Raw genomic sequence first — 13,218 nt, 5'->3', positions numbered from 1 at the left:
GCTGTGACCTGGACAGGGCCGCACGCTCCCTCAGAGTCCGGCATCCGGGTGCAGACTGGTTATTGCTGTTTGTCAACAATTCCAAATAATTATTGAAAAAAAACCCAGTTCAGCTTCACCGCAGACCCTGGGGGTGGAGGGCTGCCTTTCCAAACATCCCCTCCATCCTGGGATCCAGCCCACTACTCCTGCCTGCCAGCAGAGCCCTCTGCCCCTGGAAGCTGTTTCTCTGGGCAGCCCCAAGGGCACCTGCCCGACCCCTGCCCCACTGGCAGGCACAGTGCTGCAGCACAGGTAGGGGCTGCTCTACCTTTGCAGCAACAATATAACACATAGGCTCTCTTAAATATCCCCCGGCTCCTCTGTATTTGCCTCGCAGGCCGTGCCAGGGCCGTCAGGGCACTGCTGCTGCCGGTTACAGACAAGCCTTCCTGGGGCATCCAGGCAAGCAGGATTGTTTTTCTATTACACACAGAGCCTGTTCTGAAGTTTCCTGCCCACATCTCTCCCAGGAGCCGGGAGTAAGAAGGGGAGGGAGGAGGAAGGCAACTCTTGCTCATCCAAAACATTTACTGTGAAAGCACGAAGCTGGAAGAGGAATTGGTGAAACTATTAGAAATAGTTTATTGTTACAGCACACCACAGAGGTCACACACCACTCCTGGCTCTTCCTCTCAAGGAGACACAGTACAATCTGTTTGGTGCAGGGACTAGAAGAGGAAGCTGTTGGCAATCTGCTCCAAACTTTCCTGTTAGTTCAGTAAATGGCCTCTTTACTGTATTAACAAATGCAAGGAGCTGCATTAACCCCTTCAGCACTAACCCACTCCCTCTCCGGGCCAGCTTCCACCCAAGGAAAGCACGGAGCGAGAGCGCAGACAGCACCGGGCGCTCAGCTCCCCGCCGGCAGCCACCGGGACCTGGCACAGCCTTGCCACAGCTTCCCCTGGGGGTGGTTGGCTCGCGTCTCTCTCGCTGCCAGGATGCTCATGAGAGAGAAAACTGGAGCATACGGACTGCGGTGTGCTCTGCCTCCTCGGCCGTGGCGATGCGTGCCAACCCTATTTAACAGGGTTCACGCAAAGTGCTAGCAGCAAAAGCTGTGCTCCCAGGAAAGGTCCCCTCAAGACCTTACTGGGAGAGTCCAGCATTCACTCCTACGAATTACAAAGTAAATAGGGTAAAATTAAACAAGTCCACACCAGGCTAGCAACGGGCTGAAGGAGCCTTGAAGAAAAAAAGCGTTTCACAAGGATGCTACAGACACCACCGTGCTGATGAAGACGAGGCTCTCTCTGGTGGAGCAAGCCTGCATTGCAAGGCAGCCAGGATGGCAACTCGGAGCGGAGCAACACCCTTGCCTAGAGAAAAAAAATCACAGGAGCACAGAATAGGATACAGCCCCATCCCGTTTTTAGCTCCAGCCATGAAAGCTGGGTGAAGGGTTTGGCTGTTCCAAACACTGGCCGGGGTGCCCGGCGCTTTTGGCACAGGCACAAGGATCAGTTTAAACCCGCTCTGCCGATTTCAGAGGACAGGTCTTCGTTTGCTGAAGTTGCGCTGCTTAGCAAACACGGGCCCAAGGCTTGTGGGACCCCGGCTTTGTCGTGAAACATTAATTAAGAGAGAGTGCAGTGGAACTGAAAACAAGGCAGCTCCAAAGTGCCTTGAGGGGTCAGCCCCAGGTCCTGCTCCTCGTGGGAGGACGAGGATGCCCCGGCCTGGCTTTGGAACGTAACAAACAGAGATGACTTGGAAAGCGCGACTCAAAGACAGCTGCTGCTGGCCCATCACCACGTGGAGAGCAGCACAGTCTCTGGGATTACTTATTATTGTCTAGCACCAGATCACATAACCCCAAAGGCAGTCACTAAAAGTCTCCAAGGACCTTCTGGTCCTTCTACTGCTGTCACAGAAACAGGGATTAAGGGTTGTGGTTTCAAGAACGTAATAAATAAAGATCTGCAGTGTCCTGAAGAGCATCTGCAAGCTGGCAAGTAAGCTTGCTTCCAAGAACGGCTAAATCTGCCCGCCACCTGGCTGGCCAGGCAGCTTTCCAAACACTTCATCGTCCCTGCCGACCCGGGCGCCCCGCTACACCACGCTACGCACCAGACCGTCCTCCACAGTGCGGGCTCAGAAGGAACTGGTCTCACCTCTACCTACTTACTGAGCAGAGCCTTTGGAGCGTTGATTTAAGAAGCTTTATGCCTCATATCTGGTACAGAACAAGCCTCACGTTTACCCCAGCCCGACCTTTCCTGTCTCCGACCCTAAGAGGAAATATCAAACACAAGCTGACAACTGGAGGCAGAATAAATCTCAGCCCATCCAAATGTTGCAAAGGTGAACTCTGATGACGGTGCAGAGCCAGCAAGGGATGAGTCCTGGCTCGTAACACAGGCAGAAGACTCCTTGCTGTAATTTTAAGCGGGTCATCAGATTTCTGTCTCCCCAGGTCTCACTTAGAACTGTGGGTTACCAGAGGCAGGCAGGCAGAGCGGGATCTGAACGGGAATCGTTACTGACCGCCTCTGACTCACGCCCAGCCGGAGGCCAGCTCTTCACCTCGCACGGAGATTGGGCTTTTCCCCCAATCAGCGCCGCTGCCAGCAAACGCAAAGCCAAGCAATCACTCTGAACTTTGCTCAAACGAAGCACCCTTGCGCATAAGCTCCATTTTACACAAGGCTGACAGAACCATTTTCAACCCGCAGCACAAAGCGTGGCTGCCTGCGGAAGCTCAGGCTGCCTGCACGCTGCCCGCGCCCCTTCGGAGCCTCACACACGCCGGCCAGTCTGATTTACACGAGGGCAAGAGAAACCGGCAGCCCTTCCACAAACAGAATCAGAAGAGGAAAAGCAAAGGGACTGAGAGGAGTGCAGACACCAGCGTGGTCTGGAGGGCTCGTTCTCGCCCAGCCCGATGCCCAGGACAGCCGTTTCAAACACACGATTGCTCCGAGGGTGGGACTTCCTGGGGATTCAGTCAGAGCAAAGGCAGAGTTACCACTGAAATCAAGCCTAAAGAAAGCATTTGGTTTTGGAAGTTTTAGAGTTGTTGTTGTTTAATCCCGAGACAGCGTAGCTGAGTGAGTTTAGAATTTAAGTTACAAAAAAAAGAAAGCACTAGAAAATAATCTTGATACAAGAGCAATAATCAGCTGAGGTTCCCCACCCTGCACAGGGAATCCTGCTCCACAATCTGCCCAGCACAGCTGGGATGCTGCCAAGGCATTGCCTGCTCCCAGCACACGCTGGGATGGCAAACTGTCCTGGGTGAATGTTATGTGGGGGAATCCCCAGAAGTGGGAGTTAAGATGCTGCCACCAGTTCTGGTTTTGGTCTGTTCTTGACAGGTGACACTTCTGTGGAAGAAAAAAAACAACAACTTGTTACAGAAACAGAGAACACAAATGATCTCCAGTTATCTCCGGCAGAAGAACTAGGACTCATAATCCACTCCTCCGTAGAGCGGCAAACGCTTGCACAGCACCTGAACTAATGAAAGTTTGTAATAAATAATTCCCTATATCTAGTATGCCCCTCTTTTTCACAGCTCTTGACAAATTAAACCAGTTTCAGAACGTACGCCACACAACCTCAGGAAGCCACCAGCCCAGCGACACAGATCTAGGGCAGCGAGCGACTTGTCGGAGGGCAGCGGGGAGACAAGCTTTTCCCCTCACCCCTTCGATCTGACAACACGAGTCTAAACGATGCTCAGTCGGCTGCATACAGCAACGGGGGCTTGTGCTTGTTCGGCCATCCTGCTGCCAACGTACAGAGGTGACATCTGATCCATATTTACTAGTAAACAAGCACCAAAATGAAACCAGCCCCATCTGCCACATCCCAGATTTCCCCTGGGCAGACTCCACGCGCAGGAAATGGCTTCTTACAGCTCCTGGTTTCCACAAGCAGCAACGTCCGGCTTCTGCAACCAGCGGTTTGGTGTTCTGCTGTCCCAGGAGAGAGACCCTTTACCAGTTTGCCTTCTGGCAGCCAGCTGAGGCCAGCTCTACCTCCCTGTTTGTCCCCAGGGACAGGCTCCACCTTCAGCACGGACAGACGTCGGGTAACGCTCTGGGAAGACTCCTTCCTCACAGGAACAGGCCAACAGTGCCCATTTGATCACTCTGCTTCACGAGCTCTCTCCCACTTCCCTCTTCGCACCCAGTGCACAAACCCTGCTGCTGACGTTCTGGATCACTCGGGAGCAAACACGCGTGAAGCATCCGTTGTGCGGAGCTCTCGCTCCCACAGCCCCTGAACTGGGGGACTCCAGCAATCCTCATCCAGCTGGTTCAGAATTACCACTGTTACCTGAAGCAGGGTCACAAAAACTATGAGGAGTCATGAACCTCAGTGAAATCCAGTTTTGCACAGCGTGAATGCCAATATCTGTGGTCACAAGAAGTTGCTCCTGTGTAGCACGCTGTGGTGACATGCAGGGGACCGGTTTGAGCGTCGCGTGAGAAAGCCTTGCCTGGGTCAAGCAGAGAGCCAAGGAAGGAGTTCCTCGTGGAGCTTCACAATGGAACATACACTGGGGGTTTCAAGGCAGTCTCACAGCGGGTACAAAGCGTGGCTTGAGAACAGCAGTCGTAACAAAAAGGAACTCTTCAAGAGGGATGACTAGATGCCGACTGAACATTGAGGCTAGAGCCAGGGGTCCTCTTACGGTAAAGGGTCAGCTGGATTTGTCAGAGCCATGTGGGGGAGGCTTGCGTAGCCCAGAACAACAGGGCTTTAAACCAGGTTTATATTCGCTCACATTTGCTAGGACAATACTTAAAACAGGAGAGGATCTCAGACTATTGCACGGAACCGAAGTATGAGAAGCCAAAGCTGCAGAGCGTATAAAGGAAGCATACCTGGGATCTTTTCTGGGAGTGGCTCAGAAGGAACTTCCGGGAGCTCAATCTGTTCCTGCGAGAACATAAAAGACGACACGTGACACACACGCCACGTACCAGGTGTGGTCCCAGGCTCTTGCACCATGGTTTTGTGCAAAGACGGTCTGGGAACAGAGTAATAATGTAAGAGATTTCCCACACAAACTGACATTTGCCCCCTGAACTGCAGGAAGGGTTACGGGCTTCAGTACTGCCCAGTAAATGAGAACAAGGGGTTTTTCTTCATTATTAAATGAGACTTAATAGGACTGTGTATTAGCCATGAGCCTTCTCAAATCACTGCTAGTTGCACAGCCTCTCCACCTCAGTCTCCACTGGCTGGACATGTCCTACAGTGGAGCCAAGCCAAGCTCAGTGTTTGGAAGCACCACAGCCACCACGGAGATGGGTGGGGACGATAACATACACCCACTGCTGCTATCTGAGCACAGTCCAGGACTTTCAAGATCTTCATCTAGTGAAGATATTCATAAAGAACAGAGATCAGCTAACTGTAACAGACAGCAAGTAAAGTACAACCCTTAAAAGCATTCAATTTTTAAATGATGAGCTTGACCTTTGATGACCCAGGGATTGGGAATAAACGGGTATGATTGAGATCTCTGGCAGAATAAGATAAGCAATTGAGTGTGAAGGAAAATATACTTTCTCCCCTATCGCAAACAGCTTTCTGGAAGCATGGATTAAAAGGGATTACAATCAGGTTAATCCTACCTGAGTAATAGCGTTTAGTTCTTCTAGAATGGCATCTTCATCTTCCTCAGTCAAGCTGCCAGCCAGTATCTCATCTATTTGCTATGAAACAGAGGAAAAGATATATTCCAGTCAACAACAGCGTAGCAGAAGCAGCTCTATGGCTTGTACGATGGTGCATGCAGACAGGAGAGCAATATAAACATAGGGTGAAGGGGCACTCGGAAAACTAGCAAAGCTAACTCTTCTGCAGGCAACCGAGATTGAATTCCCAATCCGACTGCCTCTAAAATAGGGCTGGGAACATAGTGCACATCAAAGAAACTCTATACAACAGGCTGCCTCTGCTCACAACCACTCACACACACAGTACGTACCCTCTGGTACTCCACAGCATCTTGGGTCTCACCTATTATTCTTTCTACTTCTTCTATTGACATAACCTGAATAAAAGAGCCGAAAATCCATGCATGAGTGAGGTCTGCAGGGAGACAGCTACAAATCCCCAGGACTTGGCCTAGTCCAAGGCACAAGTGTGTTCAGCTGACCCGGCCACACATACCTGGTGCATTTTGTTTAGACATTCGTTGCCTATTTTCAGACCCTCGATGACCTTCATTTCAATCTGGGTGAATTCAATATCCTGGACCTGAAACAGGAAGCAGAGAGGGAAGCATCACAGGCTGTCACATTCCCACCATTAGCCTGACAGATTGCCAAGATCCCCACAGAGCTGCAGGAAGAAATCAGTCAAGAGCCCCTTCTCCAGTGAGCAGTGGCTTAAATTATACCAGGAGCAAGAAACATGTACACAAAAAGCCTTAACAGAGGCAGCTGCAGTCTAAGCTGAGGCCATAGTTTCCATGGCCGCCCCAGAACAAACACATTCATTTCTAAAACCAAGGCACCGAGGCAGGCCTGAGGAAGCTTCTGGTGCAGCTGTCCACACCGTGACTAAAGTTTTACTAATTTACAAAACACGTATTTAATAGATAACCTGCCCTAGAGACTCAAAACAGACTCACCACTTGGTTCTTCAGGGAAGAGTCACGGCACACGTATGATGTCAGACATCTGCCCTTCAGGAGGAGGACTAACCCCCATCAGGGCTTGACAATTAAAATAAAATTCCACACAACCAAAAGGAGCACCCACCCCAGAAAAAAGCCTTACACCCAAGGCACGCAGCGGGCCGCTCGCAGCGTGCGGCCGCTGGCTCTCGCTTACCATCCGCTCCAGGTTGCTGATTTGGTTCTCTGTTTTATCTAGAAGTTGTTCTTGGTAACGCTTCTTCTTTAACAAGAGCATGGCTTTTCTGAAGGAAAACAGAAGGAGGAAAACTCAGCGCAAATGAAAGCAAATAAGCCTAAAAGGATCACATCAAAGCCGTACTTGTTTTGTACTTTTTCCTAAAGAGGAAAAAAAAAAATCCCTGTGCAAAATTAAATGACAACTCTGAAGTGCTTCTATAAAAAATAAGGATGAGCAAATTAATAATAAATTTGCTGTCTGGTAACTGAAAATTTAGGGTTTTTTTTTTGTGGATTAGGGTTTCGCTGGCCAGGTGCGCCATAGCAATGCAAGATGAGCTCCCCGTGCAAAAGGCTTATGTTACGCGCTCAAAACAAGAGGTAAGAGATGGCTGCTGACGTGACACCCACACGTGCCACCGACACCCTGCGGCAAAGCAGGAGAGCCGCCGTTTGAAGGCCTGTTTTAACGCCAGCCGCAGAACAGGCAGCCTCCCTCACTTGTAAGTACAGAACTTTAAATTTCCTTTCTGAAAAAACAACCTGCAGATACCTCTGCAGCTCATCAATACCTACGATTCGGGAACTCTTTTTCTCCAGGAAAACGGCCCCTTGCTTTGCCCTGCCGCTCCCTACCCCTGCCAGGCCTTCGCACCCCGGCGAGGAGGCGACGGCCCCTCACTCACTCTTTTTTGCCCTCCCTCAGCAGCTGCCTGGCCAGCGCTCGCTCCTTCTCCAGGTTCAGATTTATCCGCTTCTGGTACTGCTTCAGCTTGTCCCGCTGCTGCTTCAGTTGCTAAAATGATTGCCAGACGGACAGACGGTCAGAGAGACAGACAGGCAGGCAGGCAGACCCCGTCACAAACCGGGCCCCTACAACCCGCCGCCCCCCCCCCCGCCCCGTGTCACCGGGGGCACAAGCACCGGGGCTGCAGCAGCGGCCGCCCTTAGAGCGGCCGCCCCGGGGGGACCGGGGAGAACCGGAGAGGGCCTGGGGATGGGGGGTAGCGGGGGCCGGGACTCAACCGGAGCGGGGGTGGGAATCGGGGGGGGAAACCGGGGCCGGGGAGAGGGGACCCGTGCCCGGAGGGGGGAAGGCAGGGCTGCGGCCCGCCCCAGCTGGGCCCGGGCCCCCCGCGGCGGGGCCCCCCCAGGCCGCCGTGCCGGTCGGGCCCCGCCGCCGCGCTCACCAGCACGGCCCTGTCCTGCTCGGTGACGCGGCTCCGCCGCTTCCTCCCGAAGAGGTTCCCCATCGCCCCCCACGGCCGCCGATCCCGACCCGGCCGGCGCGGCCGCCCCGCCCCGCCCCGGCCCCGCCCCCCGACGGCGGCCGCGCAGGGCCCGGCCCGGCAGAAGGCGAAGGCGAAAGAGAGCGCGGCGCAGCGGTGGGGAACAGCCGCCAGGGGGCGCTAAGGGGGCGCGCGGGAACGGAGGGTATAAGGGATGGTGGGTATAGGGGATGGGGAGCTAGAGGGGATGGGGGGTATAGGGGAGGAGGGTGTAGGGGATGGGAAGCTATAGGGGATGGGGGTGTAGGGGATGGGGGCTATAGGTGATGGGGCGGTATAGGGGATGAGGGTGTAGGGGCTGGGAAGCTATAGGGGTTGGGGGTGTAGGGGATGGGGGCTATAGGTGATGAGGGTTAGGGGATGGAGAGCTAGAGGGGATGGGGGGTATAGGGGAGGAGGGTGTAGGGGCTAGGGGGCTGTAAGGACTGGGAGCTATAAGTAAACGGGGCTACAGCACATCTGGGCTATAGCAGATGGAGAGATATAGGGGATGGGGTGCTGTGGGAGGTTGGGTGCTATAGGGCAGAGGATGGGGCACTGGGGGCACTGGGAGAGATGGGATGGGGCAGGGGCAGCTTCAGGGCTGTGGGATGGTGAAGAATGGAGACCCCCATCCTCACCTGCCCCTGCAGGGGCCTGGGCCTGTGTCCCCTCACTCCCCATCCCCACTCAGGAGGGGCTGCCTGAGGGTTTGGGGTCCCTGGGGTCTCTGGGGGTCCCTGGGTGGGAGAAGTGAACGTGGCCCCACCACAAGCAGCCTGATGGTGGGGAGAGGGGATGCAGCAGGGGGCCAGGACGGGCTGTGGTGGCAGTTGTGGCTGTGACCTCGGCTTTATTGGGCCCACGGGACCGGAGGCTGCGCGGGGTGCACCGAGCCTTTCGGTAACTCCCGCCGGAGGGGTGCGAATCCTGCCCCGCGCTGCTCCCCTGCCCAGAGCCATTCCCGCTCTCCCTTCCCGCCTTGTCCCACAGCTCAACCACAACCCGCTCCCAGGGCTTGGCCGAGGGGAAGAGCCAGCGCGGCCGCTGTGCCCCACAGCCGCGCTGCCTCTGCCGAGCCCCAGCGCGGATGTTTTTGGATGCGCCGTGCCTGCAATACGGCACTCCCTGAAGTGATCAAAGCTCGCTTAAACAATTTGGGTCTGCGAGGTGAGGCGCCAGAAAATACCTCTTTTTCCCCGCTGCAGTTTTGCTCTGGATGACCCAACGGCTCGTTCTGCGCCGCCCCACGTCCCTAATTACAGTTTTGCCCCCAGAGAAGGGGATTAGAGACCAGCCCTCGCTTCCATGCTGCTGCCACGAACAAAATGCTGCCCTGCAGAGCGGCAGCTGGGTTGAGGTGAAAAATAACAGCCATAAAAGCACATGGAAGGTGGTTCCCCCACCGTGGTGGGTCGATGCGTACGCCACCGAGCGCCCCCAGCCCCCGCCACGCTTTCACAGATGACGCTGGAACGGGAACGTGTGGGGATTTGGTGTCTGAGCCAGGAGCCGACAGGCCGGGAGGAGCGCGGGTCACCGCGCTGGTGGAAGGGACGCCCTGGGAAGGGGACAGGGAGGGGACAGTGCTGCGCAGGCCCTCGGGACAAGGACAACACCGACCATTTCAGTTTATTGCTCAGAGCGAGCCGGCTCTCCAGAGCTGGACTTGAGGCTCAGACCCACACGCACATTCCTGCAGAGCTGAAAAGCAGAAACACTCTGTTTCTGCTCAACCTCAGAAGCGGTGACCTGGGCCTGTACAAGTGTCTTTCGCCCAGGATCCCCACGTGTGCTGGTCTCTTCTCTGCAGGGAAACGGCCCACAAGCAGGCAGCCTGTCACCTAAAATTTAACTTGGTTCCCTCTTGGGCCATAGCTGTCCCCACTTCTGCCCCAGGAAATGATCTTCAGACTGGGAAGTGTTTCTGCATTTATTTTTTATTAACCATTTATTTGTTTGTAATTGTTTTACTCTCACATTACAATTGTGTGTTTTTTTTATATTTTTTTTATTATTTTTGTAAAATAAATAGAGATTAAGTGAACTTTTAGGTAGGATGCTCTCCAGATCCTTGGTTAAACTTCATGATTGAATCTCTGCATCGGACCTGTGAAAATACAGCCCACACGCACACGCTCAGATGAAAGCTAAACAGGCCGAGTTAGTTAAAAACCCACCTCCTGGCCGCAGGGGCTGGCTGGCACCGGGGAGCGCCGGCAAGGAGCAGAAGCTTCCCACCAGGCACCTTTGCATTTTGCCAGGTATTTCTTGTTCCTTTAATGAATACACTGATATAAGTTAAAAATCTATTGTTTTTTAAGCTGTGTATGTTAATCGGTTACGTGTAGATCCCAAACTCCGGCTCCACACTTGCCAGCCCCTTGTTGGCCCCCGGTGTGGGCAGGGCGGAGGAGACGCGTACCGCTGGGACCGATGCTGGAGCAGCACGGGAGCCGCTCAGCGGGTCGGGAAGAGGCACAGCTCTGTTAGACCATAATTAACTTTTGGTAACTCAAAAGTGGACTTTTAGGTAGTTTTTCTTGTTTAAAGCCTTTGATTCATCATCCTGCAAAGTGGCCCTCGGCCTCCCTGCTACAGGGGGGACAGCGACGATGCTCAGCGTAAGGACACAGCGCCCAGCCTTCAGCGTCTGCTCCACCCCCACGGTTCAAGGACCCCACCAAAGCCAGTATCCAGACGTGCGTACGGTATTTTGCACTTGGCTTCCCTGCAGCAAGCCAGCAGGCCAACCCCACGGCCCCTGCATGGCCCAGCTGCCTCAGCACATATAGGAAACAAGATTATCTGGTGTGCAAGGAGCAGCGACAGGTCAGACACGTGCTGCAGGCACCATGGCAGAGGTGAAGCCACCATCCGCACAGGGAGGGAACGTTTCTCACCCCTCCCCTCATTAGCATTTCCTTCACTGTCAGCCTCATGCTGGCAGAGTTTGCTGGGAGCCTGCAGATCCCAGATACCAGCTGAAAGAAAAACTGGGGACCCAGCAGGTCAACCTTTGTCGCTGTGGTGATTTTTGCACAGTGCAAGTTCTGTTCTTGGCCAGCTAAATCACACCTCAGCAATGACCACTTGAAAGAAACCTGCCCTTTGGCTTTGCTTACCCGTTCCCCACACCCATCTCCAGACCCACCTTGGAGTTCAAGGGACAGAAACATTCACTATTCAGACACGAAAAGTGCAGAAGATGGAGCAGGCTTTCCCTTAGGTAGCTGGGACAAAGCTGTTTTGCTCAAAGCAGGATGACCTGCTGTCCTCCTCCTTTAGTGATTCTCTTGTGCTCAGACCACGTGTGGTTACATGCGCAGTTCTGCAGGGACAGACAGACAAGCCACAGCCACATCCACACAATGTGTGCAGCTGCATACGCACAGCATCAAGTGTGCAAATTCTCCTGACCATCACCTTGCTGAACTGTTATCATACTGGAGCGAGACAAAAGCCCGTGGCTTGGACATGGAGCCTCCCTCGCTGTCTGGACAGAGCTCCCAGGCTATTAAATGTGTTTGTGGAGTTCACTGTGGGCAGAAGGACAGTGACTGCAGAAGTAACAGTGACTGAGACACCCCAGACCTCCCCACCAGCACCGTGTGCTTGGGTGGAAAGTGGTTACATGAGCAACTTGCTCCAGACTTGTTGGGACGTTAGAGATGTCTGTTCTCTTTCCTTCCTCTTCCTGTATGTGCAACCTTACAGTACGGTGGCATCCTGCCCTGCTCCTGTCATCTCCTCAAGCCCCTTTCCTCAGGATCCCTGCCTCCCCTTGCCACCAAGTCGCCTTCTGTCTCTGCTTCCACTGGAGAGGACAAGGTTCATGCAGAGGAGACACTTTCCTGCCTCCCTCGCCCACGCTCAGGCAGTGCAGGAGCACGTACACTGTTCTGCAGGTGGACAGCTCGGGTCTCGCTGCCCTGTCAGGGGAATTACTATTTGGCACAGGGTAGGCAGCAGCTGGAGGGGTCCCGTGGTCTGGTCGAACGCACAGAGCTGTAGGTGAGTCCTGACTTCAGTCCTTAAAGCAACCTACGCTCCAGTAAAACAAAGAAACAAAGACTAAAACAAAAAGCCCTTTTCAGGGGTATTGCCTTGTCCAGTCCTTCCAAGCTCAGGAGCCGTGTTTCTAACCGAGAAGCCAACCACTGGAAACAAAAATAAAATGTTCCTTTTCTGTAGCTTTTAGAGCATATAGCTGGGAAAAAAAAAAAACAACAAAAAAAAAACCAAAAAAAGGAGATTGTCTTTCTTCCCCTTGTCAAAATCATCAGTAGCTAAGTCAGAAGAAAAGTGTTCAAGTTACAGGTTGCAGCAGCAGCCAACACTAAACATTCAAGTCGATAATTTCACTATGTACATTATGGGTGAGACACGGCCCTGCCCGCTGGGACTCCCTTCTCCAGTGCCGCTGCCACGAGCCGTTATCTGATCCGCTTCTCCACTGAGTACACCGAGATGTAGTAGTCATTGCTTCCGACTGCCAGATGAGGCTGTGGAAAGAGCAAATTGGGGATAAACGTAGAGATGTCATGCAGTAATGAGAGGCACATCACAGGCGAAATGGTAACGGTCGACATTTTCAGCAGTAACGCCCAGATGCTCGAAAGCTCTTAAGTGCATCTGCCAACGCAGCTCTGACGACATTTCTGCCAGCACCTACATCATCCCAGCGAGTTATATGCCCATTTCAGCCACAGGGAAAAATTATGGTGACTATTAGTTGCCAAACACTAACATAATTTTTCTAAATGACTGCAAATCTGCTAGTTAGGAACAGTTGCCTGGACTGAATATTAGCATTCCCTCCACTGAGAGGCCCAGGAACAATCCCAGCCACGGAGACCCGGGCTGGACTGGGCTTTGCTTTTTTAAAGAGCAAAACATTTCAAATGATTAGCCGCTTCTTTCTCTGTCCCCCAAAATGTAGGACAGTAAAATCACTCTTTAGCTTTGTGCAAAGCGGCTTTTCACAACTGAGGAGGAGATGAGCTTTCCCTTAACCTTGCTATCTTCAGGATGCAAAATGCATATAACCTAGGCAGGCAAACTGCCCTCCCTCGCCCTGCCCAGCTA

At 53.3% G+C, this 13,218-nt stretch overlaps 2 protein-coding genes across 4 annotated transcripts in view; both read right to left on the bottom strand.

The window, feature by feature from the left end:
• Nucleotides 1–602: 602 nt before the first annotated feature.
• Nucleotides 603–8,184, bottom strand: CHMP6 (charged multivesicular body protein 6). Of its 2 annotated transcripts, none has more exons than XM_075111073.1 (8): nucleotides 8,053–8,176; nucleotides 7,549–7,658; nucleotides 6,840–6,927; nucleotides 6,175–6,261; nucleotides 5,990–6,055; nucleotides 5,634–5,714; nucleotides 4,878–4,932; nucleotides 603–1,361 (listed from the first exon to the last, which is right to left on the bottom strand). In XM_075111073.1, exons 1-8 carry the CDS (start codon nucleotides 8,113–8,115, stop codon nucleotides 1,258–1,260), a joined length of 654 nt encoding a protein of 217 aa, XP_074967174.1. In that variant the 5' UTR covers nucleotides 8,116–8,176; the 3' UTR covers nucleotides 603–1,257. The 2 variants fall into 2 exon arrangements, with proteins under 2 accessions (XP_074967174.1, XP_074967175.1); XM_075111074.1 differs by lacking the exon at nucleotides 603–1,361 and adding an exon at nucleotides 3,037–3,368 and having other exon boundaries at nucleotides 8,053–8,184.
• A 1,866-nt stretch (nucleotides 8,185–10,050) lies between these two features.
• RPTOR (regulatory associated protein of MTOR complex 1) overlaps nucleotides 10,051–13,218 on the bottom strand; it is a 166,393-nt gene continuing 163,225 nt past the window's right edge. For both annotated transcript variants that reach the window (XM_075111716.1, XM_075111715.1), the window contains one exon: nucleotides 10,051–12,635. In XM_075111716.1, the coding sequence (XP_074967817.1) occupies nucleotides 12,567–12,635 (69 nt within the window). In that variant the 3' untranslated portion in view covers nucleotides 10,051–12,566. The remainder of the gene's footprint in view (nucleotides 12,636–13,218) is intronic.

Source organism: Phalacrocorax aristotelis, chromosome 16, assembly GCF_949628215.1.
Source record: "Phalacrocorax aristotelis chromosome 16, bGulAri2.1, whole genome shotgun sequence".
Taxonomy (NCBI): Eukaryota; Metazoa; Chordata; class Aves; order Suliformes; family Phalacrocoracidae; genus Phalacrocorax; species Phalacrocorax aristotelis.
The sequence above is the reverse complement of the archived record's forward strand: the minus strand, read 5'-3'. Positions and strand labels throughout refer to the sequence as shown.

Bases quoted from the DNA above. Each gene is read 5' to 3' on its own strand.
- CHMP6 (XM_075111073.1), bottom strand. From the start codon at position 8,115: ATGGGGAACCTCTTCGGGAGGAAGCGGCGGAGCCGCGTCACCGAGCAG. The intron at 7,659-8,052 runs GTGAGCGCGGCG...CAATCATTTTAG, and splicing joins AGCAGGACAGGGCCGTGCTG to CAACTGAAGCAGCAGCGGGA. The intron at 6,262-6,839 runs GTAAGCGAGAGC...TTCCTGTTTCAG, and splicing joins TCAGCAACCTGGAGCGGATG to GTCCAGGATATTGAATTCAC.